Below are 27,654 nucleotides of genomic sequence, written 5' to 3' on the forward strand. Positions count from 1 at the left end.
AAGAATGAGAACATGGCATAGGATATAAAGGACATGAAGAAGACCCTAGAAGAGCATAAAGAAGAAACTGCAAGAGTAAATTAAAAAAACAGAAGATGTTATGGAAATAAAAGAAACTGTTGGCCAAATTAAAAAGACTCTGGATACTCATAATACAAGATTAGAGGAAGGTGAACAACGTCTCAGTGTCCTAGAAGACCACAGAACAGAAAATGAAAGAACAAAAGAAAGAATGGAGAAATAAATCGAAAAAATTGAAATGCAGGGATACAAAAGATAAAATAAAACATCCAAATTTAAGACTCACTGGTGTCCCAGAAGGGGAAGAGAAGGGTAAAGGTCTAGAAAGAGTATTCAAAGAAATTGTTGGGGAAAACTTCCCAAACCTTCTATACAATATCAATGCACAAAGCATAAATGCCCAGCGAACTCCAAATAGAATAAATCCAAATAAACCCACTCCGAGACATATTCTGATCAGACTCTCAAATACTGAAGAGAAGGAGCAAGTTCTGAAAGCAGCAAGAGAAAAGCAAGTCACCACATACAAAGGAAACAACATATGACTAAGTAGTGACTACTCAGTGGCCACCATGGAGGCGAGAAGGCAGTGGCATGACATATTTAAAATTCTGAGAGAGAAAAATTTCCAACCAAGAATACTTTATCCAGCAAAACTCTCCTTCAAAATTGAGGGAGAGCTTAAATTCTTCACAAACAAATGCTGAGAGATTTTGTCAATAAAAGACCTGCCCTACTTCAGATACTAAAGGAAGCCCTACCGACAGAGAAACAAAGAAAGGAGAGAGAGATATAGAGAATTCTGACAGACATATATGGAATCTCACATCCCAAATCACCAGGACACACATTTTTCTCTAATGATCACGGATCTTTCTCCAGAGTGGACCATGTGCTGAGATATAAAACAAGCCTCAATAAATTAAAAAAAAAAAAACAAAAAAAAAAAACAATTCAATATATTCAGAGCACATTCTCTGACCACAATGGAATACAAATAGAAGTCAATAATTTTTTATTTGTAACTCCACTATTTACTTCCTACAGGATATAAAACACATAAACTCTAATGACAAATCAGTGGTTTTGGACTCAATGTAAAATATGTAATATTTGACAAGAACTATATAAAGGCGGGGGAATGGAGGAGTATAGGAACATAGTTTACGGGTCCTATTGAAGTTAAGTTAGTATCAAAGAAAACCAAGATTGTTATGGATTTAAGAGATTAAATTTAAGCCCCACAGTAAACAGAAAGAAATTAGAGAATATGACCATAGAGATGAAAAGTAGAGTGTGGGTTACGAGAAGTGGGGGAAGGGACAATGGAGAGTTAAGAAACGAGTGTAGGGTTGCTGTTTGAGGTGAAGGGAAATTCGTAGTAATCAATGGTGGGAAGGTGATAGCATTACAACATTCTAAATGTGATTAATCCCACTAAGGGAATGCTAGGGAGGGGGTAGAATGGGAAGATTTAGGCTGTATACATGTTTCCACAATTGGGGGAGAAAAAAAAAAGACAGTCTAAATAGATGACAATTGAATGCCAAGGATGATCCTGGATGAGATCTGAGGATGGAGGACAGGAGGCTCAAAGGGACAGAGGTGGGTTATAAGGGAAAAAAAAAAAAAGGAAATATAGAATGTAAGCTTTGTATCAATGTTGAATTTCTTGAACTTCTCAGCTGCGCTTAACTGGATTGCATAAAAGAATGTTCTTGTTCATGGGAAGTGTATATGTGAATTACAGTGTTTGTTCAAGGATGTGTGCAGCTAGCTCTCATATGTTCAGAAGACAGAGCAATAGATGATGGATGATAGGGAGGGAGGGAGGGAAAGAAAGAAATGGCGGTGTGATAGCACGTTAAAGTTGATGGATTGGGTTATCGGGGGAGGGGGTTCAGGGTATGCTGTGTATGGGGTTTGTATTGTTTTTGTAACTGTTCCTGTAACTTTGTATTTATTACAAAATAAAATTAAAAAAAAAAAAGACTGTAACTGTGTAACCAAATAAACCCCCTTTATAAAAGCCAATCCATTTCTGGTATTTTGCATAATGGCAGCATTACCAAACTGGCACACATGGTGGATAAACTATATCATGAATACAACTACTTCTCACCCTCTCCACGGCTACTACCATAGTCCAAGCCACTCTCAGCCCTCCTCTGGGTGTTGGCATGGCCTCCTAATTGGCCCCCCTGCTTCCATCCTGACCTGTAGGGTCTGTTCTCAATATAGCTCCTAGAGCTGTAGGGCCGGTTTGAATATATTATGTCCCTGAAAAAGTCAGAGTCTTTAATGCAATCTTGTGAGGGCAGAGTTATTAATCTTTTGATTAGGGTGTGACTTCTTGGTTGAATGTTTCCATGGAGATTTGACTCTACCGATTCAGGGTAGATCTTGATTAGTTACTGGAGTCCTTTAAAGGGAGCTCACACGGAGAGCAGAGAGATGAAAACACCCTGGGATATGCTAAGCCAAGACCCAGGCGCTTGCTGACACTTTAGATGCTTGGAGATGCAGACAGAAGGATGTTTGGAGATGCTTAGCTAAGAGAGGAAGCCCAGAGTTTGCCCCAGAGAACCTAAGAGAGACAAGTGCAGAGACAGTTTGGAGAAAGCCATTTTGAAATGCAACCCGGGAGCAAAGGACCAGCAGATGCCAGCCACGTGCCTTCCCAGCTGACAGAGATGTTCCAAACACCATTGGCCTTTCTTCAGTGAAGGTATAATGATGTTGATGCCTTGGTTTGGACAAATAAACCCCTTTATAAAAAAAAAGAAAGAAAAAAGAAAACCAACAAAGATCCCTAAACAACTTAGCAAATGTAGTCCTGCAAAATAGAAGAGCTCTAAACATGCTAACTGCCATAGCAGGTGGCACCTGTGCTATAATAAACAGAACTTGCTTTCCTACATTAACACTACAGGGCAGGTAGTACAAAATCTAAAAATTCTAAAAGAAAACATAAAAATTATTATAACAGCTAAAGAAAATGCAGCTGACACCTCATCCTGGCTCAGCTCTCTCATATCCTACTTCTCATCTCCTCTACATTCTATAGTAACACCTCCTATAATGCTCTCATCATGCTCGTTTTAATCCTTCTCCTGGAACTTTGTCTCTTACAACTTTTAGTTAAATTCATCTGCAGGACAATACAAGCCATGACCAATCAAGCCGTCGACGACATGCTACTCCTCCAACTAAAACACCCCTACCAGCCACTACCCCGTAACGAACCATAGGGACAACTCGACAGAAGCTGGAAGCAGATAAAGAAGATGGATACATGCCCCTCAGCACTCCTAGAAAACTGAAAGAAAAAGCCTAGAATGTTAGGCAAAACTCTCCATCCCCAACACACACACAACCCACCCTTATCAAATATTCCAGGAAGCTCTCCACACCCCCAATAGATGTGACTGTTTACATAAAACCTACTCTTAGCTAATGTAGCAGTCTGAGCAAGAACAAAAACAAAAATTTTCCATAACGTAATACCCCTCCTGATTTCAACTCCTTATCTTACCCCAAGCACACCAATCCCGACGCCAACTCCTTACGTCTCTATCTTATCCCAAAAGCTATAAAACTGTACTCCCACGTTTGTTTGGGGCTGTCACCATTTTTGGCTTCAGCCCGCCTGCACACGTATAAAACTTTCTCCAATTGAGTTTGGTCTCTTCTCTTCTCAGTCAAAAAACCCAACAGAGGCGACAGTGATCCATCACAGCATAGAAAGCCCGGCCCTTTCTCAGCTCCCGGTCTGGAGGTGTGCCCGAGAAGATTATGGCAGGACAGGGGAGGAGACGATCGGTGAGCCCGAGGAAGGGATACTCACAGACCCCCGACTGCAGGGTGAGGACGCAGAACAGCGGGCTGGTCACCAGGTGCAGGCAGTTCAGGGGTCGTTTCCAGTTCCCATCATCCTTGTCCGGGTCCACGACGGGCACCGTGAGGAGGAGGGCAAACTCCACAGGAATCTGTTGGGTGGGCAAAGCCGGGAGAGTGTCACCAGGGAGGCCTGAGTGGCAGCTGGCCACGAGACCCAGGCTGCCACTCGGGTAGCACCCGGGCTAATCGTGTTAGTTTCCATTGCTGCTGTAACAAATTACCCCCAACACAGTGGCTTAACCGAAATGAATTTATAATTTTACAGTTCTGGATGCCGGAAGTCTAAAATGGGCTGTATTCTTTGCCTCTTCCGGCTTCTAGAGGCTGATGCATTCCTTAGCTGGTAGCTCCTGCCTCCAGTCACAAAGCTACAAGCCCAGCATCTTCCAACTGCTCCCTCGCTCTGACTTCTGCTTCTGTCCCCATGTCTCCTTCTTGACTCTCCACCCTGCCTCCCTCTTTCCCTTCTAACAACCTTCATGATGACACCAGGCCCACCTGGGTAATCCAGGAACTCTCCTTGTTCTGGTTTGCTAAAGCTGCCATTACGCGAAATACTAGAAATGGATTGGCTTTCGTAAAGAGAGTTTATTTGGTTACAAATTTAGTCTGAAGGCCATGAAAATACTCAAATTAAGGCATAAATATACCTTCACCAAAGGAAGGTCAGTGGCATCCAGAAAACCTCTGTTAGCTGGGAAGGCAAGTGGCTGGCATCTGCTGATCCCGGGTTGTGTTCTAGCTCCTCTCTCAGCTCCTGTGCATTCTTCAAAATGTTGCTCTTGGGGCGTTTTGTCCTCTCTTAGCTTCTCCAAAGCAAACTCTGGGCTAGCACCTCCAAAGTGTCAGCAGAACTCTGCTTTCAGTGGCCATCTCCAAAATCTCTCTGAGCTGCTCTCCAACATGTCACTCTCAGTTGCTCTGAGGTCCTTCTGTTTGTGAGCTCTTTTATTGGACTCCAGTGATTAAATCAAGACCCACCCTGAATGGGCAGGGTCCACATCTCCACAGAAGTAATTTACTCAAATATTTCACCCACAGCTGATTGAGTCGTATCTCCATGGATATACTCAATCAAAAGATTCCAACGTAATCAACACTAATACATCTGCCCCCACAAGATTGCAGCAAACAGCATGGCATTTTGGGGAACGTAATACATCCAAACCAGCAGACTCCCCATCTCAGGGTCCCTAACTTAATATAACTGCAACGCCCCTATTGCCATGCCAGGTGGCATAGCCACACATTCTGGGGATTGGGACGTGGGTATATCTGGGGGGCTGTTATTCTGACTACCCACCTGACACTTTATATGCTAATCCTGACAACAATCCTGTGATTAGGAAATATTTTTCTACTTTCCATATGAAGAAACAGACTCAGAGAGGTTAGGGAAATTGTCCAAAGTCAGAGAAGAGTATACAGCTGGGATACAACTCCAGCTCTGACTCCACAGCTCGCATGCTTAGCTGACATCTAAATAGCAATGGCACGGATGAACACTCACCAGATCTCCAGCCCCGTGCTCAGCCCTTCACACAAATCAGGTAGTTAAATTCTCACAGCCACTGTGGTCGACTGTGGTGTTCCTAAGCCCTCTGCCCCTTCTGATAACAGAAATACACACCAACACCCTTTGTCAAGGGCCTCCTAGAGTGGGCAGAATGTATTTCCTTGCCCAACTGGGCTTGGCCATAGGACTTCCTTTGGCCAGTGGCGTATGGGTGAACATCCTATGAACAAAGGCTTTAAATGTGCTTGTGCAATTTGCTCTGGACTCCTGTGCTTCTGCCGTTTGCCATGAAGCACACCCCAGTGGTCCCAGAAGATGTTGGGCAGGCCTGAAACCCACAGCCTGAAGCAGAGGCTGCCAAGCCCACTCACAGGCCCTCGAGCAAGAGACAGCACTGGGCAGTGAGAGTCCTCCAGCTTAGTTCTTTTTCAAGATGTTTTTGGCTATTCAGGGTCCCTCACCCTTCCAAATAAATTTGATGGTTAGCTTTTCCATTTCTGCAAAAAAGGCTGTTGGAATTTTGATTGGGATCATGTTGAATCTATAAATTGCTTTAGGTAAAATTGACATCTTGATATTTAGTCCTCAATCCAGGAACACAATGTCCTTCCCTTTATTTAGGTTTTCTCTGAATACTTTTAGCACTGTTACGTGATTTTCCACATGTAAGTTCTTTAGATCCTTGGTTAAATTTATTCCTGGATATTTCACTCCTTAAACGGAATTTTTAAAAAATTTCCTCTCCACATTGTTTGTTACTAGTGTATAAAAACACTACTGGTCTTTGCATATTGATCGTGTACCCTGCCACTTTGCTGACTTCATTTATTAGCTCTAGTAGCGTTTTTGTGGATGTTTCAGGATTTTCCATATATAATAGGATTACGTCATCTCCAAATAGGGAAAGTTTTACTTCTTCTTTTCCAATTTGGAAGCCTTACATTTCTTTCTCTCTCCTAATTGCTCTGGCTAGAACTTCTGGTACAATGTTGAATAAATGTGGTGGCAGCGGGCATCTTTATCTTGTTACTGATCTCAGAGGAAAAGCTGTCAGTCTTCCACCATTACAGTGTTAGCTCAGGGTTTTTCATATACGCCTTTTATCACATTGAGGAAGTTTCCTCCTATTCCTCGTTTTCTAAGTTTTTTGTTTGTTTGTTTATCAAGAAGGGGTGCTCGATTTTGTCAAATGGTAACGTTCTTTGTCCCTTGTAACAGTTTTTGACCTAAAATCTATTGCATCTGATATTAGTATAGCTGCACCAGCTTTCTTTTGGTTACGATTTGCATGGTTTATTTTTTTTTCCATCCTTTTACTTTCAACATACCTGTGTCTTTATTTTAAGGTGAGTCTCTTGCAGAAAGCATAGTTTTTTGTTTTTTTTTTCACCCATTCTGCCAATCTCTGCCTTTTGACTGGAGAGTTTAATCCATTTAAATTTAAAGTAACCACTGATAATGCAAGACTTTCTTCTGCCGTTTTGTGATCTGGTCTTTATAAATCATGCCTTTTTTGTCCCTCAATGCTTCTGTTATTGCCTACTTTTACATTTACTTGATTTTTTGTATTATACCGTTTTGAGCCCATTCTCATTTCTTTCTGCATATATTTTTCATGTATTTTCTTTGTGATTTCTACAGGGTTTTAATTTAACATCCTAAATATATAACAATCATCTCTGATTTGATGCCAACTTAATTTCAATGGCATACATATACACTCTTATTATACCTTCCAACCCCCACCTTTCATTGTACTTCTTACCAATTATCTCTATACACTGTATGTCCAAAACCCTTTTATTACTCTTATACATTTGCATCATAGACCTTCTAAGAAGTAAAAAGTGGAATTACATACCAAAAAATATAACAGAATGGTACTGGCTATGATAATCACCCACGCAGTTACTGTGCCAGTTTGGGTGTACTATGTCCCCCAAAACACCGTGTTCTTTCATGCAATCTTGTCGGGGCAGACGTATTAGTGTTGACTAGGTTGGAATCCTTTGATCAGTTGTTTCCATGGAGATGTGAACCAACTGAGGGCAAGAACTTTGGATAATTTCCATGGAGATATTACCCCACCCATTCAGGGTAGGTCTTAATTGAATCACTGGAGTCCTACAAAATTGTTCACAGACATAAGGAGGTACTGCAGCCATGACAGACACTTTGAAGAATGCACAGGAGCTAGTGGAGCTGCAACACAACCTGGGATTGGCAGATGCCAGCCACGTTACTTCACAGCTAAAAGGGGTTTTCCGGATGCCCATGGCCTTTCTTCAGTGAAGGTCCCCTATTGTTGATGCCTTACCTTGGATGCTTTATGGCCTTAAGACTGTAACTTTGTAACCAAATAAACACCCTTTATAAAAGCCAATCTAGGTAGAAAGCCAGGAACTGCGTGGACTGGACACCACAGAGCAATCTGACTTTGGGCATACTTCATACAACACTCATGAAAACGTGGAACTGCTGAGATCAGCGAAATCTGTAAGTTTTTGCGGCCAGGGGACCCGCGCCCCTCCCTGCCAGGCTCAGTCCCGTGGGAGGAGGGGCTGTCAGCTCCGGGAAGGAGAAGGGAGAACTGCAGTGGCAGCCCTTATCGGAAACTCATTCTACTGATCCAAACTCCAACCATAGATAGACTGAGACCAGACACCAGAGAATCTGAGAGCAGCCAGCCCAGCAGAGAGGAGACAGGCATAGAAAAAAACAGCACAAAAAACTCCAAAATAAAAGCGGAGGATTTTTGGAGTTCTGGTGAACATAGAAAGGGGAAGGGCCCTGAGGCGCATATGCAAATCCCGAAGAAAAGCTGATCTATCTGCCCTGTGGACCTTTCCTTAATGGCCCTGGTTGCTTTGTCTATTAGCATTTCAATAACCTATTAGATCTCTGAGGAGGGCCCGTTTTTTTTTTGTTTGTTTTTTTTTTTTTAATCCTTTTTTCTTTTTCTAAAACAATTACTCTAAGAAGCCCAATACAGAAAGCTTCAGAGACTTACTATTTGGGCAGGTCAAGTCAAGAGCAGAACTAGGAGAGCTCTGAGACAAAACACAATAATCCAGTGGCTGAGAAAATTCACTAAACACCACAACTTCCCAAGAAAAGGGGGGTGTCTGCTCACAGCCATCATCATGGTGGACAGGAAACACTCCTGCCCATCGCCAGCCCCATAGCCCAGAACTGCCCCAGACAACCCAGTGTGACGGAAGCGCTTCAAATAACAGGCACACACCACAAAACTGGGCGTGGACATTAGCCTTCCCTGCAACCTCAGCTGATTGTCCCAGAGTTGGGAAGGTGGAGCAGTGTGAATTAACAAAGCCCCATTCAGCCATCATTTCAGCAGACTGGGAGCCTCCCTACACAGCCCAGCAGCCCAGAACTGCCCTGGGGAGACGGCACTCACCTGTGACATAGCACAGTCATCCCTCAACAGAGGACCCGGGGTGCACAGCCTGGAAGAGGGGCCCACTTGCAAGTCTCAGGAGCCATACGCCAATACCAAGGACTTGTGGGTCAGCGGCAGAGACAAACTGTGGCAGGACTGAACTGAAGGATTAGACTATTGCAGCAGCTTTAAAACTCTAGGATCACCAGGGAGATTTGATTGTTAGAGCCACCCCCCTCTCCCTGACTGCCCAGAAACACGCCCCATATACAGGGCAGGCAACACCAACTACACACGCAAGCTTGGTACACCAATTGGACCCCACAAGACTCACTCCCCCACTCACCAAAAAGGCTAAGCAGGGGAGAACTGGCTTGTGGAGAACAGGTGGCTCGTGGACGCCACCTGCTGGTTAGTTAGAGAAAGTGTACTCCACGAAGCTGTAGATCTGATAAATTAGAGATAAGGACTTCAATTGGTCTACAAATCCTAAAAGAACCCTATCAAGTTCAGCAAATGCCACAAGGCCAAAAACAACAGAAAATTATAAAGCATATGAAAAAACCAGACGATATGGATAACCCAAGCCCAAGCACCCAAATCAAAAGACCAGAAGAGACACAGCACCTAGAGCAGCTACTCAAAGAACTAAAGATGAACAATGAGACCATAGTACGGGAGATAAAGGAAATCAAGAAGACCCTAGAAGAGCATAAAGAAGACATTGCAAGACTAAATAAAAAAATGGATGATCTTATGGAAATTAAAGAAACTGTTGACCAAATTAAAAAGATTCTGGACACTCATAGTACAAAACTAGAGGAAGTTGAACAACAAATCAGTGACCTCAAAGATGACAGAATGGAAAATGAAAGCATAAAAGAAAGAATGGGGAAAAAAATTGAAAAAAATCGAAATGGACCTCAGGGATATGATAGATAATATGAAACGTCCGAATATAAGACTCATTGGTGTTCCAGAAGGGGAAGAAAAGGGTAAAGGTCTAGGAAGAGTATTCAAAGAAATTGTTGGGGAAAACTTCCCAAAGCTTCTAAACAACATAAATACACAAATCATAAATGCTCAGCGAACTCCAAATAGAATAAATCCAAATAAACCCACTCCGAGACATATACTGATCACACTGTCAAACACAGAAGAGAAGGAGCAAGTTCTGAAAGCAGCAAGAGAAAAGCAATTCACCACATACAAAGGAAACAGCATAAGACTAAGTAGTGACTACTCAGCAGCCACCATGGAGGCAAGAAGGCAGTGGCACGATATATTTAAAATTCTGAGTGAGAGGAATTTCCAGCAAAGAATACTTTATCCAGCAAAGCTCTCCTTCAAATTTGAGGGAGAGCTTAAATTTTTCACAGACAAACAAATGCTGAGAGAATTTGCTAACAAGAGACCTGCCCTACTGGAGATACTCAAGGGAGCCCTACAGACAGAGAAACAAAAAAAGGACAGAGAGACTTGGAGAAAGGTTCAGTACTAAAGAGATTCGGTATGGGTACAATAAAGGATATTAATAGACAGAGGGGAAAAATATGACAAACATAAAACAAAGGATAAGATGGCTGATTCAAGAAATGCCTTCACGGTTATAACGTTGAATGTAAATGGATTAAACTCCCCAATTAAAAGATATAGATTCGCAGAATGGATCAAAAAAAATGAACCATCAATATGTTGCATACAAGAGACTCATCTTAGACACAGGGACACAAAGAAACTGAAAGTGAAAGGATGGAAAAAAATATTTCATGCAAGCTACAGCCAAAAGAAAGCAGGTGTAGCAATATTAATCTCAGATAAAATAGACTTCAAATGCAGGGATGTTTTGAGAGACAAAGAAGGCCACTACATACTAATAAAAGGGGCAATTCAGCAAGAAGAAATAACAATCGTAAATGTCTATGCACCCAACCAAGGTGCCACAAAATACATGAGAGAAACACTGGCAAAACTAAAGGAAGCAATTGATGTTTCCACAATAATTGTGGGAGACTTCAACACATCACTCTCTCCTATAGATAGATCAACCAGACAGAAGACTAATAAGGAAATTGAAAACCTAAACAATCTGATAAATGAATTAGATTTAACAGACATATACAGGACATTACATCCCAAATCACCAGGATACACATACTTTTCTAGTGCTCATGGAACTTTCTCCAGAATAGATCATATGCTGGGACATAAAACAAGCCTCAATAAATTTAAAAAGATTGAAATTATTCAAAGCACATTCTCTGACCACAATGGAATACAATTAGAAGTCAATAACCATCAGAGACTTAGAAAATTCACAAATACCTGGAGGTTAAACAACACACTCCTAAACAATCAGTGGGTTAAAGAAGAAATAGCAAGAGAAATTGCTAAATATATAGAGACGAATGAAAATGAGAACACAACATACCAAAACCTATGGGATGCAGCAAAAGCAGTGCTAAGGGGGAAATTTATAGCACTAAACGCATATATTAAAAAGGAAGAAAGAGCCAAAATCAAAGAACTAATGGATCAACTGAAGAAGCTAGAAAATGAACAGCAAACCAATCCTAAACCAAGTAGAAGAAAAGAAATAACAAGGATTAAAGCAGAAATAAATGACATAGAGAACAAAAAAACAATAGAGAGGATAAATATCACCAAAAGTTGGTTCTTTGAGAAGATCAACAAGATTGACAAGCCCCTAGCTAGACTGACAAAATCAAAAAGAGAGAAGACCCATATAAACAAAATAATGAATGAAAAAGGTGACGTAACTGCAGATCCTGAAGAAATTAAAAAAATTATAAGAGGATACTATGAGCAACTGTATGGCAACAAACTGGATAATGTAGAGGAAATGGACAATTTCCTGGAAACATATGAACAACCTAGACTGACCAGAGAAGAAACAGAAGACCTCAACCAACCCATCACAAGCAAAGAGATCCAATCAGTCATCAAAAATCTTCCCACAAATAAATGCCCAGGGCCAGATGGCTTCACAGGGGAATTCTACCAAACTTTCCAGAAAGAACTGACACCAATCTTACTCAAACTCTTTCAAAACATTGAAGAAAAGGGAACACTACCTAACTCATTTTATGAAGCTAACATCAATCTAATACCAAAACCAGGCAAAGATGTTACAAAAAAGGAAAACTACCAGCCAATCTCCCTAATGAATATAGATGCAAAAATCCTCAACAAAATACTTGCAAATCGAATCCAAAGACACATTAAAAAAATCATACACCATGACCAAGTGGGGTTTATTCCAGGCATGCAAGGATGGTTCAGCATAAGAAAATCAATCAATGTATTACAACACATTAACAAGTCAAAAGGGAAAAATCAATTGATCATCTCAATAGATGCTGAAAAAGCATTTGACAAAATCCAACATCCCTTTTTGATAAAAACACTTCAAAAGGTAGGAATTGAAGGAAACTTCCTCAACATGATAAAGAGCATATATGAAAAACCCACAGCCAGCATAGTACTCAATGGAGAGAGACTGAAAGCCTTCCCTCTAAGATCAGGAACAAGACAAGGATGCCTGCTATCACCACTGTTATTCAACATTGTGCTGGAAGTGCTAGCCAAGGCAATCCGGCAAGACAAAGAAATAAAAGGCATCCAAATTGGAAAAGAAGAAGTAAAACTGTCATTGTTTGCAGATGATATGATCTTATATCTAGAAAACCCTGAGAAATCGACGATACAGCTACTAGAGCTAATAAACAAATTTAGCAAAGTAGCGGGATACAAGGTTAATGCACATAAGTCAGTAATGTTTCTATATGCTAGAAATGAACAAACTGAAGAGACACTCAAGAAAAAGATACCATTTTCAATAGCAACTAAAAAAATCAAGTACCTAGGAATAAACTTAACCAAAGATGTAAAAGACCTATACAAAGAAAACTACATAACTCTACTAAAAGAAATAGAAGGGGACCTTAAAAGATGGAAAAATATTCCATGTTCATGGATAGGAAGGCTAAATGTCATTAAGATGTCAATTCTACCCAAACTCATCTACAGATTCAATGCAATCCCAATCAAAATTCCAACAACCTACTTTGCAGACTTGGAAAAGCTAGTTATCAAATTTATTTGGAAAGGGAAGATGCCTCGAATTGCTAAAGACACTCTAAAATTAAAGAAAAACGAAGTGGGAGGACTTACACTCCCTGACTTTGAAGCTTATTATAAAGCCACAGTTGCCAAAACAGCATGGTACTGGCACAAAGACAGACATATAGATCAATGGAATCGAATTGAGAATTCGAAGATAGACCCTCAGATCTATGGCCGACTGATCTTTGATAAGGCCCCCAAAGTCACTGAACTGAGCCATAATGGTCTTTTCAACAAATGGGGCTGGGAGAGTTGGATATCCATATCCAAAAGAATGAAAGAGGACCCCTACCTCACCCCCTACACAAAAATTAACTCAAAATGGACCAAAGATCTAAATATAAAAGAAAGTACCATAAAACTCCTAGAAGATAATGTAGGAAAACATCTTCAAGACCTTGTATTAGGCGGCCACTTCCTAGACTTTACACCCAAAGCACAAGCAACAAAAGAGAAAATAGATAAATGGGAACTCCTCAAGCTTAGAAGTTTCTGCACCTCAAAGGAATTTCTCAAAAAGGTAAAGAGGCAGCCAACTCAATGGGAAAAAATTTTTGGAAACCATGTATCTGACAAAAGACTGATATCTTGCATATATAAAGAAATCCTACAACTCAATGACAATAGTACAGTCGGCCCAATTATAAAATGGGCAAAAGATATGAAAAGACAGTTCTCTGAAGAAGAAATACAAATGGCCAAGAAACACATGAAAAAATGTTCAGCTTCACTAGCTATTAGAGAGATGCAAATTAAGACCACAATGAGATACCATCTAACACCGGTTAGAATGGCTGCCATTAAACAAACAGGAAACTACAAATGCTGGAGGGGATGTGGAGAAATTGGAACTCTTATTCACTGTTGGTGGGACTGTATAATGGTTCAGCCACTCTGGAAGTCAGTCTGGCAGTTCCTTAGAAAACTAGATATAGAGTTACCATTCGATCCAGCGATTGCACTTCTCGGTATAAACCCGGAAGATCGGAAAGCAGTGACACGAACAGATATCTGCACGTCAATGTTCATAGCAGCATTATTCACAATTGCCAAAAGATGGAAACAACCCAAATGTCCTTCAACAGATGAGTGGATAAATAAAATGTGGTATATACACATGATGGAATAGTACGCGGCAGTAAGAAGGAACGATCTCGTGAAACATGACAACATGGATGAACCTTGAAGACATAATGCTGAGCGAAATAAGCCAGGCACAAAAAGAGAAATATATGCTACCACTAATGTGAACTTTGAAAAATGTAAAACAAATGGTTTATAATGTAGAATGTAGGGGAACTAGCAGTAGAGAGCAATTAAGGAAGGGGGAAGAATAATCCAAGAAGAACAGATAAGCTATTTAACGTTCTGGGGATGCCCAGGAATGACTATGGTCTGTTAATTTCTGATGGATATAGTAGGAGCAAGTTCACAGAAATGTTGCTATATTAGGTAACATTCTTGGGGTAAAGTAGGAACATGTTGGAAGTTAAGCAGTTATCTTAGGTTAGTTGTCTTTTTCTTACTCCCTTGTTATGGTCTCTTTGAAATGTTCTTTTATTGTATGTTTGTTTTCTTTTTAACTTTTTTTTCATACAGTTGATTTAAAAAAGAAGGGAAAGTTAAAAAAAAAAAAAAAGAAAAGAAAAACAAGGAAAAAAAAAAGATGTAGTGTCCCCTTGAGGAGCCTGTGGAGAATGCAGGGGTATTCGCCTACCCCACCTCCATGGTTGCTAACATGACCACAGACATAGGGGACTGGTGGTTTGATGGGTTGGGCCCTCTACCACAGGTTTTACCCTTGGGAAGACGGTTGCTGCAAAGGAGAGGCTAGGCCTCCCTATGGTTGTGCCTAAGAGCCTCCTCCCGAATGCCTCTTTGTTGCTCAGATGTGGCCCTCTCTCTCTAGCTAAGCCAACTTGAAAGGTGAAATCACTGCCCTCCCCCCTACGTGGGATCAGACACCCAGGGGAGTGAATCTCCCTGGCAACGTGGAATATGACTCCCAGGGAGGAATGTAGACCCGGCATCGTGGGACGGAGAACATCTTCTTGACCAAAAGGGGGATGTGAAAGGAAATGAAATAAGCTTCAGTGGCAGAGAGATTCCAAAAGGAGCCGAGAGGTCACTCTGGTGGGCACTCTTACGCACACTTTAGACAACCCTTTTTAGGTTCTAAAGAATTGGGGTAGCTGGTGGTGGATACCTGAAACTATCAAACTACAACCCAGAACCCATGAATCTCGAAGACAGTTGTATAAAAATGTAGCTTATGAGGGGTGACAAGGGGATTGGGAAAGCCATAAGGACCACACTCCACTTTGTCTAGTTTATGGATGGATGAGTAGAAAAATAGGGGAAGGAAACAAACAGACAAAGGTACCCAGTGTTCTTTTTTACTTCAATTGCTCTTTTTCACTCTAATTATTATTCTTGTTATTCTTGTGTGTGTGCTAATGAAGGTGTCAGGGATTGATTTGGGTGATGAATGTACAACTATGTAATGGTACTGTGAACAATCGAAAGTACGATTTATTTTGTATGACTGCGTGGTATATGAATATATCTCAATAAAATGAAGATTAAAAAAAAAAAAAAAAAAAAAAGACATAATGCTGAGCAAAATAAGCCAGGCACAAAAAGAGAGATATTGTATGTTACCACTAATGTGAATTCTGTGAAAAATGTACAATGTTTTATACTGTAGAATGTAGGGGACCTAGAGATACCAATTAGTGGAGGGGGAATGATAATCTAATAAGAACAGATAAACTATGGAGGGTAATCTCAATGTTATGGGAATGCTCAGGAATGATTATGGTTTGTAAACTTTCTTGGATATAGTAAGATCATGTTGGAAGCAATAGAGTTATTTTAGGTTTTTTTTTTCTCTTATTCCTTTGTTTTCTTAGGGGTTGTCAATTTTCTTGGGGTATGGTAGGAACATGTTGGAAGCAATGTAGTTATTTTAGATTATTTGTTCTTCTTACTCCTGTTTGGACATGGTTTATTAATTTTCTTGGGGTATGGTAGGAACATATTGGAAGCAAAGTAGTTATTTTAGGTTATTTGTTTTCCTTAATCCATTGCTTTGTTTGAAATGTTGTGGGGTTTTTTTGGTTGTTGTTTGCCTGTTTGTTTTTAATTTTTTGATAAACAAAGTTAAAAAATTGAAAAAAAATCAGTAGAAAAATGGGAGTAAAAACTAAATGACAAATAGGGTGGGATGGGGGGATGGTTTGGGTATTCTCTTTTCACTTTTATTTTTTATTCTTATTCTGATTCTTTCTGATGTAAGGAAAATGTTCAGAAATAGATTGTGGTGATGAACGCATAACTATAGGATCATACTGTGAACAGTTGATTGTATACCATGGATGACTGTATGGTTTGTGACTATATTTCAATAAAACTGAATTTAAAAAAAAAAAAAAAAGCCAATCTATTTTTGGTATTTTGCATAATGGCAGCATTAGCAAACCAGAACACTTACCTTTACCAGAGGTCTTTATTTCTTTATGCCGCTTTGAACCACTGTCTAGGGTCCTTTCCTTTCAGTGTGAAGATCTCCTTTTAGCACTGCTTTTAGGTCAGGTCTGGTGGTGACAAACTCCCCGGCTTTTGTTTTCTGGGAATGTCTTATTTTCTCCCTCATTTTTGAAAGTCTTACTGGGTATAAAATTCTTGGTTGGCAATTGTTTTCTTTCAACACTTTAAATATTTCATCCCACTGCCTTCTTGCCTCCTTGGTTTCTGATGAGAAATCAAGGCGTAATCCCACTGCGACTCTCTTGTACATAATATGGTACTTTTCTCTTGCAGCTTCCAGAACTCTTTGTCCTTGGCATTGGACAGTTTGAATGCTGTGTGTCTGGGTGTGGTTCTCTTCGAGTTTAACCTGTTTGGGGTTTGTTAGGCTTCTTAAATTTGCTTATTCATGTCTTTTGTTAAATTCAGGGAAGTTCTCTGCCATTATTCCTTTGAATATTCCTTCTGCCTCTTTCTTCTCCTTCTGGGACTCCCATAAGGTATATACTGGCATGCTTCATGGTGTCCCCAGGACTCTTCGGCTCTGTTCATTTTTTTCAAACTTTTTTTCTTTCTACTCCAGTGGGAATCCTGGGCCTTCCCCAAGGGCCTTGAAGACTACACATAGCAGCTTGCTTGACCTAGGACAGTTAAGGTTTGACCTCCTCTCCTTTTAACATCAGGCCTCTGGTGCTAAATGTAATCTATAACTTGCCTCCCTCCTGAAACTACCTCCCCCCTGAAACTCCCTGAGGTACTATTACTACGAGATAATCTATAATCCTCCCCTCTTCCCTGCTGACTACAATAGATCCCTCCCTATGTCACAAGACCCCTGCTCCTCTCATACCCATTTGAATGTCTTTGTCCTAACCTTATAAACCACTCGCTGGCACCCCCTGCTTTTGCGGAGTATCTTACACAGCAAGCTCTGAACCCGCCAGCATTCAGGGCAGCTGACTTCCCGCCCTGTAGGTAAGCCCCAAACATAAAAGCTCATGTCTCAGAACATGTCTGGTGCTTTGTTTAGTCCTCTGGCTGCAAAAGCCCTCTTGGGCCATGATAATTGGTGTACCAACCTGGAGACTAACGAAATCCCAGGCACTGATGACATGAACTTGGGGAAGGGAAAGGGGACGTCCCCGTGAGGGACACCAGGGTGGCCTGCGACAGCTACACGGGGAGGGGCAGCTACCCCTCCTAGATGAATGGGGTCTGCTGAGGGAGTACAGACATGCGTATAACTCCCCGGCTGGACAACAGCCCTCCTGCAACAGGCCTCAAAATAGGATTTCATGAGAAAAAGGAAAGCTGCCAAGCTGCTGCAGCAGTAGCCTGGCCGTTCTTGGAGGCTGTGCATACAACTACAGAAAAGGCCTTAAAGGCCGATGTGGCAGTCTGCCACTTAGAAAAAGAATTAAAGTTAGAAAGGGATATGCAATTGACCCAAGCAGAATTGAAAGATACTCTGGATAAAAGTTTAGAAATACTGACATGCCAGTACATTAGAGTAAGAGGGCATAAGCCGCCCAAAGGGCAAGTTACACATATCCTAGCTTCCCCCAACTGGGACCCCAAAGTATGGAACCCTGTTGATTCCTCATCAAAAGATGAAGAATTGCCATAAGGACCAAACTCCACTTTGTCTAGTTTATGGATCGATGTGTAGAAAAGTAGGGGAAGCAAACAAACAGACAAAGGTACCTAGTGTTCTTTTTTACTTCAATTGCTCTTTTTCACTCTAATTATTATTCTTGTTATTTTTGTGTGTGTGCTAATGAAGGTGTCAGGGATTGATTTAGGTGATGAATGTACAACTATGTAATGGTACTGTAAACAATCGAAAGTACAATTTGTTTTGTATGACTGCGTGGTATGTGAATATATCTCAATAAAATGATGATAAAAAAAAAAAAAAAAAAAAAAAAAAAAAAAAAAAAAAAAAAAAAAAAAAAAAAAAAAAAAAGATGAAGAATCCCTGCCTGACTGAGAAGTTAAAACTGATGAAAGTAAGCACATGCGTTGTATGGTCCAACAAAAGGTGTCTTCCCCCAGATGTACTGTGGCAATATATCAGTATAAACTATCAAGGCCATTTAATAGCCCTGTTTGGCCAATGAAAAAAACTAATGGTACCTGGCAAATGATGATTACATCAAACTTAATTTAGTAACTCCTTTGTTTGCAGCTGTGCCAAATATAGCTACCTTGTTGCAGGATATGAATACTCAATCAAACCAATTTCACTTTGTGTTAAGGCTTGCTAAAGCTTGTTTTAGTATTTTAGATCTCTCCAGCCAGGCTGCATCCACCTTCAAGTGGGAAAACCAACAACAGACATTTGCTTTCCTCCCACAAGGATACCTCCACGGTGCCACCATCTGCCATGTGTGGTAGCACAAGATTTAAAGAAAAGGACACCCCCTATGTTTCACTATAACCATGATATCATGCTAACTGGTAATTCTTCTCCAAAACTAGAAATCGCCACTAGCACAGTGGCGACCTACCTTGAAAGTGGAGGATGGACGATAAATCAAAGCAAATTACAAAAGCCTGGACATTCTATCAAGTTCTTTGGTATTGTTGGGTTGGGTAAAACTAAAGCTATTACTTCAGCTGTTGTTATTAAAATACAAAGTTATCCTACACTGCTAACTCCTGAACAGTTAATAGCTTTTCTTGGTTATTGGGCTATTAGAAACTGTTTACTCTATTTTAGTACAAATTTTAAAAGCTTTGTACACCCTAATTAGAAAAGGAAACACATAGGAATGGAATTTTCCACAGCAGGCTGTGTTTATAAAAGCTAAGCACACTATCGTGCAAGCACAGGCTTTAAGGAGGGTGGATCCCGATAAACCCTGTGAACTGGATGTGGCTAGTGCCAATATTGGCTTTGGGTGGGGTTTGTGGCAAAGGCAACAGGCTGAATGTGTAACTATTAGATTCTGGTCCCAACTTTGGAAGGGCACAGAACTCGGATACAGCCCTTTGGAAGAGCAATTGTGCAGAGCTTATAATGCTCCATTACAAGTCAAAGGTCTAACTCAAAGGTGCCCAGTGACCTTACAGATGACCACACCCATACAGGGGTGGATACTATAAACAAGCCCCACGTGGGGAGCGCTTAGGTGAGCATGCTGACAAAGTGAAAAGCCTACCTCCTACGATGCAGCATTTTTAACAACTCTTTGCATGCAGAGATGCATGAAGATTTACAGTAGGTTGAGCTGCAGGCTGTATGGATGGTAATTATCCAAGAACCAGCAGACACCTTGATTGTCTGCAGATAACTGGGCCCTATATAAAGGCCTAACAGTATGGATGGCCACGTGGAAGCAAGAGTAATGGATGGTGGTCGACCGCCCCTATGGGGGGAAGGAACTGTGGAAAGACATCTGGACAGCCTGCCAGAAACGTAAGGTAACTGCTTTCCACATTTCTGCCCATAATGTTAACTCACTGCCAGGTAATGCAGAAGCAGATGTCCTAGTGAAGTTCCACAGCCTAACACCAATGATGCATGAGGTGACTGAATGGCTGCATCAGAAAACTGGGCACGGAGGGTACCAGACCCTGTGGAAGCTGGTGCAGCAGTTCGGCTGCCAATCACCCTATAAGAGCTAAAAGGAACAGAGGACGCTAGCCCCTCCTGCTCGCTCCAACGGCCCAGAATGCTACCTCACCTACTTGGGCACATCAGCCGAGATCAGATCCCTATCACCTGGTGGTAAGTAGACTATACTGGCCCCTTCCTGTGTCCGAAGAAGCAAAATGTGCCTTCACCACCACAGATATGGCTACAGGACTGCTGCCAGCCTTCCGAAGGGGCAAGGCCAACTAACAAACTACCATATGTACCTTAGAAAAAGTAAGTGCCTTTTTTGGACCCCCGCACATGTGGACGCGATAGGGGGCCCTCTTCGCTGGGCAACTAACCCAGGCCTGGGCTACAGAACATAATGTCCTTTGGACGTTTCACTTGCCCTATAGTCCCACAGCAGCTGGGTTAACTGAAAGAATGAATGGTCTTTTAAAGGAACACTTAAAGGATGATAGAAACTCCTTACCACAATGGATCTGACGACTGTACCAGCCTTAACTCCAGACCCAAAGCAGAGACTCCCCTGCCCGTGGACACGGTAACCGCAGGGCCCGTGCAGGCCTTACAAATTCACATAAGGGGGGCGGCTGCCCTCGAGCCGCAGGGAGGCAGCGATGATCACCTGCTCTTGCCTGTGCCACAAACTCTAGAAATCACGGAAAATAACGTCAATTGGCTCAGGCTCTGGCCGATGCAGCCACACTAGTTGAGGATCTTAAGCCCACGGGTTATCAGAATTACATAGGAGGCCAAAGGTTATTTGTATTTCCCATCTGGGACCTCCATCCCCCAGGGAACTGCATGCGTAACTTTGCAACCCTAAACTAACTGTAAGTCTGACCCCAAAGGGCTCCCTGCAGGGGGAGAAAATATGGCATTTAAATCCCCCTCACCTGGAACTCTTCTATCCACTAATGAAAACTCAGCTTATTGTTAAAGCACCCAGCCATCCAGTTTAATGCCTGCATGTGTTCATTCTTACTTAAAAAATCGTATATTACTGTTTCAATAATGCATTAAGTAAAGTGTTTTAAATATTTAGCATCAGTCTAACAAGTTTTAATTTTACTGGTAATTGTATGCTGTAGAATGTTTCCATGAAAATAGTTTCCAAAATTATTTTGGTAACTTCAGTATAAGAAGTATCAACGATGTTTTATATTAAAAGAAAAAGGAAAGTAGCTTTATCCTAAATGACTGGTTGTTTCAGAATAAAGAAAAAGAAAATGTAGGACAAAACCTGAATGCATACAGAAAGTTGCAAAAAGTTTGCAGAAAGGGAAATTTATTTCTGTACTCAAAGTTAGGAAATGGTAAAAACTGGATCTAGAATAAAGCAGACTGCCTAGTTTTATCCTTTAGCTATTTTAGCCCCAGGTATACTTATGCTCTAATTAATATTCAAGGTTGTATTTATATACCTGACAACTCCCAGAATTGTAACACAAGCTCTTAATCCATGCAAGATCATATACAAAATATTGCACACGTATCTGATGATCCTTTGTCCAAATGGTTTAATTCTTTAACTTGGCCATGGCACCACTTGTTAATAGGATTACTACCCATATGTACCGGTTTACTTGTATTGCTGTTGTGAATTATGGATGCAATGTCTGTCCTATGGTCAACGCAAAACACTGCATGGGGGTGCACTGTGGGAGCCCTGGGAGCAGGGCCTTCCCCAAGGGCCTGAAGACGGCACATAACAGCTTGCTTGACCTAGGACAAGCAAGGTTTGACCTCCTCTCCTTGTAAAATCCCTCAAGAAACTACCTCCTCCCTGAAATTCCCTGAGGTACTATTATCTATAATAATCTATATTATTATCTATCATTGTAGATAATTGCTATTATCTATAATAATCTATAATCCTCCCCTCTTCCCTGCTGACTACAATCGATCCCTCCCTACATCACAATACCCCTGCTCCTCTCATACCCATTTGAATGTCTTCATCCTAACCCTTATAAACCACCCCGCTTTTGCAGAGAATCTTCACATTGAGCTCTGAACCTGCCGCCACTCAGAGCAGCTCCTGAATTCAGGGCAATGTGACCGATTTCCCACCCTGAAGGTGAGCCCCCAAATAAAAGCTCATGTCTCAGAATGCATCCAGTGCTTTCTTTAGTCTGTGGCTGCAAAAGTCGTCTTGGGCCGTGACAGCTCCTTAGCCTGAATCATTTCAACTGCCTCGTCTGAGCTCACACATTCTTTCTTCCGCTGGTGAAGCCCTCTAGGGAATTTCTCATTTCAGTCACTGCTCTCTCCAACTCCAGCAATTGTTGGTACCTTTTTAAAATTTCTCCTTTTTGAGATTCTCATATTGTTCCTTCATTGTTTTCCTGATACCCTTAAGTTTTTCCACTGAGGATCCTTTTATTTTTTTTTAAGTTTTTGTTCAGTATGTCTAATGTCTGGTCTTCACTGATGGTTTCTAAATTATCTTCTTCCTTTGGATGGGTCATCATTTCCTGTTTCTTTGTCTTATAATCTTTTGTTGCACACTGTACACTTTAATATTTTTGAGTGCCAACTCTGGGAGTGAGTCACTGAGCTATCAGTTCCTTAAGTTTCTATTCAGCTAGTGCTATGACAGCAATATCCTTGAAGCCAGGAGCTAAGAAAAACCAACCAATGTAAAAAAAGCCTTTCAGGATCTACACAAACTGCTCTGTGCTGGCTGGTGCTATCCTTTGGAGCTGAGCTCTCCTATCAGTGTGTTCTCTGTCTCTTCTGCACCTGCACCTTGTCCTGGGCCTGTGCTTGCCCACGGCCTCAGGAAAGCCCGTTTACGTACGTTCTATGAAACAGACTCCCCACCCGCACCCCCAGCCCCTGGGGTGCTCTATTGTATGACTTAAAGCAGTTGATCCTGTCCCAAGCTACATGTGCCAGTTTGAATGCATTATGTCCCCCAAAACACCATTATCTTTGATGCAATCCTGTGGGGACAGACGTATTAGCGGGAATTAAGTTGGAAGGTTTGGATTAGGTTGTTTCCATGGAAATGAGCCCCACTCAACTGTAGGTGATAACTCTAATTTGATAGTTTCCATGGAGGCGTGGCCCCACCGATTCAGCACGGGCCTTGATTAGTTCACTGGAGCCCTATATAAGCTCAGATAGAAGGAGTGAGCTTGCTACAGCCAAGAGGGACACTCTGAAGAACACCCAGGAGCTGAGAGAGGAGCTGCAGATGAGAGACAGTTTGAAGACGGCCACTGAAAGCAGACTCTTGCTCTGGAGAATCTAAGAGAAGACAAACACCCCAAGAGAAACTAAGAGTGACATTTTTGAGGAACTGCAGCCTAGAGAGGAACGTCCTGGGAGAAAGCCATTTTGAAACCAGAACTCCAGAGCAGACGCCAGCCATGTGCCTTCCCAACTAACAGAGGTTTTCCTCCAGTGAAGGTACCCGATTGTTGATGCGTTACCTTGTACACTTTGGCCTTAAGACTGTAACTGTGTAACCAAATAAACCCCCTTTTATAAAAGCCAATCCATTTCTGGTGTTTTGCATTCTGGCAGCATTAGCAAACTACAACACTACTCTCAACTAAATTGTTTCTTACACTGCTTTAGCTGTCAGCAAGCAGCTTATGCCTACAGGGCAACTTCTCAGAAAGCAAGCTAGAGAGGAGTTTCCTGGTTCAGTCTCTCAAGGCGCCACTAACGCCAACTCACAGGCACCCCGATATGCGCATAATTATTCTGCTACCTCCAGAACAGGGCCAGGGACACAGCGGGGGCTCAGGCCGGTTCCACACTGAGCCGGGGGGTGGGGGGGGGGTGGAGAAGGGGTCAGCAAGGGTGTCACAATCTTCTTTATCATTTGTTAAAGCCACGTTTTCTTGACTGGACACTCACCCTATATCTGTAATCCTTTAACTGTTTTCTGGATTTCTGAGGCAATGGCTCTGCCGTTTTTGCTAATTGTTCAAAGATTCTGTTGGGGGAAGGCATCCTGGAGCATCTTCCGTCACCCATCTTAGTCAAGCCTGCCAAGCCCTTCTGTTCTCATTTTAACTCCCCTTGAGCGGCTCTGTCACCTCAGTCACCCCAGCCCCAGTTCCCCACCCTCATCCAGTCAGGGCTAGTGCCCTCCTCCTCTCTTTCCTTGCACAGACGCTCTCCTTTCTCCAGACGGGTCAGACTTTAGGTTGGCTCTGTGACTCAGTTTCCCCAGGCCCCAGATCAGGGTGCCATGAGCCCAGCTCCAGGATACCCCATTGTACCTTGAACACCTTGAGGACCCTCCAGTATGCAGATTTGCTTCTCCACTTCCTGTAATCCAGCGGGTTGAGGGCCTGCACCAGGATCTCAGCTGTGGACTCCGGGCAGAGGAGCAGGGGCCGGTACTCATCACCTGTGCGTGTGGGCAGGACAGGGGCAGCACCTGTAGCTGCCTGGGCTCCAGGAAACCCTCTCCCTCCCTCCCACCAGCCCTCCTGACCCCATCCCTTGCAGAGGCAGTGGAACCCAGCTCAGCCAAGGGGCAGCGGGAGGTGGGGCTGGTTCATGGCTTCACCCCGGGGCCGAGGCCCTGGATGGCCTCATCTCTCCACCCAGCCCTGCCTGGCACCCCCCGTCCCATGTGGACACCGGGCACTGGACTCACCGTAGTCATAGCTGTTGGTGTTAGAAGACACCTGATCCTCCTCAGAATCCGAGAGTACCTCTGTAGGAAAAGGGGGTGGTTACCGGGAGCCCAGACCCTGTCTGCCTACATGTTTCAAGGGTGCAGGCCCCAGGCCCTCTTATTTTAGATTTCTCAGCAATCATCATGTGTGCTCGGGAGTTCTTACGGAGTAGGAAAGTCTGTCTTACAAAGCAGTTTCAAATTTATTGATGTAGTTATAAAGCTACATTTAATGATAAAGGTATTTGAGGATATTATTTAAACTGAGATTTACTTCAGGTTTTTACTTTTCAGAATTTGGAACACGTAATATTTTTCTTCTCCAGGTATCCTCTAGTATGTTTGCAGGTCCTGGATCCTATAAAGAGTGGCTAAATAGGAAAATGGCCCTCCACAAATTCTGGCCAGAATTCTGTGTCTGTGTGACCTCGGGCCCCTCTCCAGGCCTCAGTTTCCCCTTCTGTTCTAGCCTGATAAGCTATGATGGGTCTACAAGGCAGCACAAGGGTGATGTGTGTTGAACTCTGGAAGCTCAGTTGGCAAAGAAGGGAGGGAAACATAGATCATGGAAGGCTTCCTGTAGGAGGAGTCATCTGGCATCTGCTTTCTGCCAAGGCCCCAGGGATATGAGAGGAAACAAGACATGGTCCTGCCCTTTGGAGGCCCACAATCCAACAGACAGACATAAATTAATAACAGGACGGAGTGATAAAGGCTGTGCTGGAGGGAATTCAAGAAGCTGTGAGACACAGAGGGGACATGTGGTGGTTCTCTTTAGAGCCCCCTCTGTGCCAAGTCCTTGAGTTTTTCAGAAAGAAAGGCAGAGCAGGAAGACGGGACAGCACACACAAAGGCCCAGAGAAAGTCCGAGTCTGGCATGTCCAGGGACAAAGGGGTAGTTCTGCATGGCTGGGACATGGAATTTGGGGAATGGGGTCATGAAACCAATCTGCAGAATAAAGCCAAGGTCCATCACGGATGGCAAAACATCAAGTGCAGGCTCAGACACTGACGGGCCGGATCAGTCATGGGACCGGACTCCGGTTTCCTCACTTCACCGGGTCTCCAGCCAGCTCACTATCATAGCGAGGCAGGGAGCAGGGGACGAGAGAGTGGTGGGGCCTGGGGTATACTCGAGAACCACACCTCACTCTAAGGGGGCAGCTCCCCTCAGCTCTAGCCATCATGCAGGTGGGGACAGAGGCCCAGGGGGACCAGAGCTGCCAGTTTTTCAAGAGAAGCCAAATTTTAGGGGTTTTTTAAATCACATCTTTCCATTTTAACTGTTGGCCTGATTTTTTAAAATATGCTTGTCAAAACAAAACAAAACAAAAACCTAGACAACACTTGTGTATATAAGAGGTGGTCTGCAGGTTCCCAGTTGCGACCTCTGGCACAGTGCATAAACAGGGTGGCCTTTGGGGCACGGGAGACCAGGGTTCGAGTCCCACCTCTGCCCCTCTCCAGCCTTCTGGACTTGGGAGGACTTGATCTTCCTGAATCTGTTTCCTCATCCATAAAGGGGGATGATAATCTCTGGCTCAAAGTAGCATCAAAAGGAATGAATAAAATGATACATAATGACTAGCAGTAATTATACAATAAATTGTGTGTGTGTGTGTGTATGGTGTATGTATTTGTATATATATGAGTTTGTGTATGTGTTTATGTATGTGATGCGTGTAATTGTGCATTTGGATATGTGTGTTTGTGTATGTGTGGTTTGTGTCCACGGTAAATGTATTTGTGTGTGTTTGCATATTTGTGTGGTTTGTGTCTGTGGTGTATGTATTTGTGTACTTGTGTATGTGTGTGGTTTGTATGTGTGGTTTATGTATTTGGGTGTGTGTGCAGGTGTGTTTGGATTTCACCCCATTACAGGCTATCAGCATAGACACCCTTTACAAAGATCACCCTGGCAACAAAAACTAATCAACTTAGAGAAGCAGGGGCTGAGGAGGCTTCACTGGAAGGGAAAGCGTGATGGCAGGACCTTCGACAGAATGAGTAGAGAGAGTGGAAAGAAGTTAAGGAGGTGGGCTTGGCAGGGCCCATGGGAATGGCCTCAAGGAAAGAAGGCAGCAGTGAGGGGCACAGAGGGTCCCAGTCCCCACTGATCATCTTGCAGACTCGATTCAGAACCTTACCTGGAGTGCCTGGCATGGAACATACCAGGGACTTTCTCCGCTGCCACTGGTAGATCCAGGTACAGAGAACCACGGTGACCACATAAAACACATAGAAGCCCAGGTAACCTGCAGACAAGGGTGCACGCCATCACCAAGTGGCGTCCTTGCGGCAGGGCACAGAGAGTGAGGCTGCTGTGCTGGTGTGGGTTAGCAGTGGCTACCTTGGTTGGGTCAGCCCAATAAAGATAGGTAAAGGGTCAGTACCCTGGGTCCACCCCCACCTGCCTTCCTTGGCCTCTCCTCCTCCTCCTCACTCCCTCACAATCCAATAATAAAGGAGCCAATGCTGCCGGGCACAGACAGCGGCCTCCAGGGCCCCATTCAAGGGTTGTGTCATGCTCTGGGTCCTGAGGGGCTGATCACCAGCATCTTGGCTGCAGTGGGGTTCAGCCTACAGAGGCCCAGCAGGAAATCAGAAGGCAGAGGAGACGGGGTATTTCCTCCCCACTCCTTCCCTGCTGCAGAAGTGTCTCTCCGCCAGGGCCTAGGACCCTCCGTGGCTGTGGCTCATGGGCCCTGGGACCAGGCCCCTAGCCCCTGCAGTAACGTTTGCTGGCCCCTGGGGGTCTCGGCATCGTGGCACTCCCTGTCGGTTCCCGAAAGCCTTTGCTATGGAGCCCCTGACGGTGGCAGCCAGCCTCCTGGCCATGCTGTTTGTTGCAAACTGTGACCATCACCCCCGGCTCGGCCCCTGCCCCCTTGGTT

The 27,654-nt window shown here is 43.0% G+C and overlaps 1 protein-coding gene across 1 annotated transcript in view; it reads right to left on the reverse strand.

Moving 5' to 3' along the window:
- Positions 1-27,654, reverse strand: part of SLC8B1 (solute carrier family 8 member B1) — a 119,250-nt gene that overhangs the window by 56,622 nt on the left and 34,974 nt on the right. The window contains exons 9-12 of the mRNA XM_037817278.1: positions 26,908-27,015; positions 24,740-24,799; positions 24,357-24,487; positions 3,869-4,010 (exon numbers count right to left, since the gene is read on the reverse strand). Of these exons, the coding sequence (XP_037673206.1) occupies positions 3,869-4,010; positions 24,357-24,487; positions 24,740-24,799; positions 26,908-27,015 (441 nt within the window). The remainder of the gene's footprint in view (positions 1-3,868; positions 4,011-24,356; positions 24,488-24,739; positions 24,800-26,907; positions 27,016-27,654) is intronic.

The sequence above is a fragment of the Choloepus didactylus genome, chromosome 23, assembly GCF_015220235.1.
Source record: "Choloepus didactylus isolate mChoDid1 chromosome 23, mChoDid1.pri, whole genome shotgun sequence".
In the NCBI taxonomy this organism is placed as follows: Eukaryota; Metazoa; Chordata; class Mammalia; order Pilosa; family Megalonychidae; genus Choloepus; species Choloepus didactylus.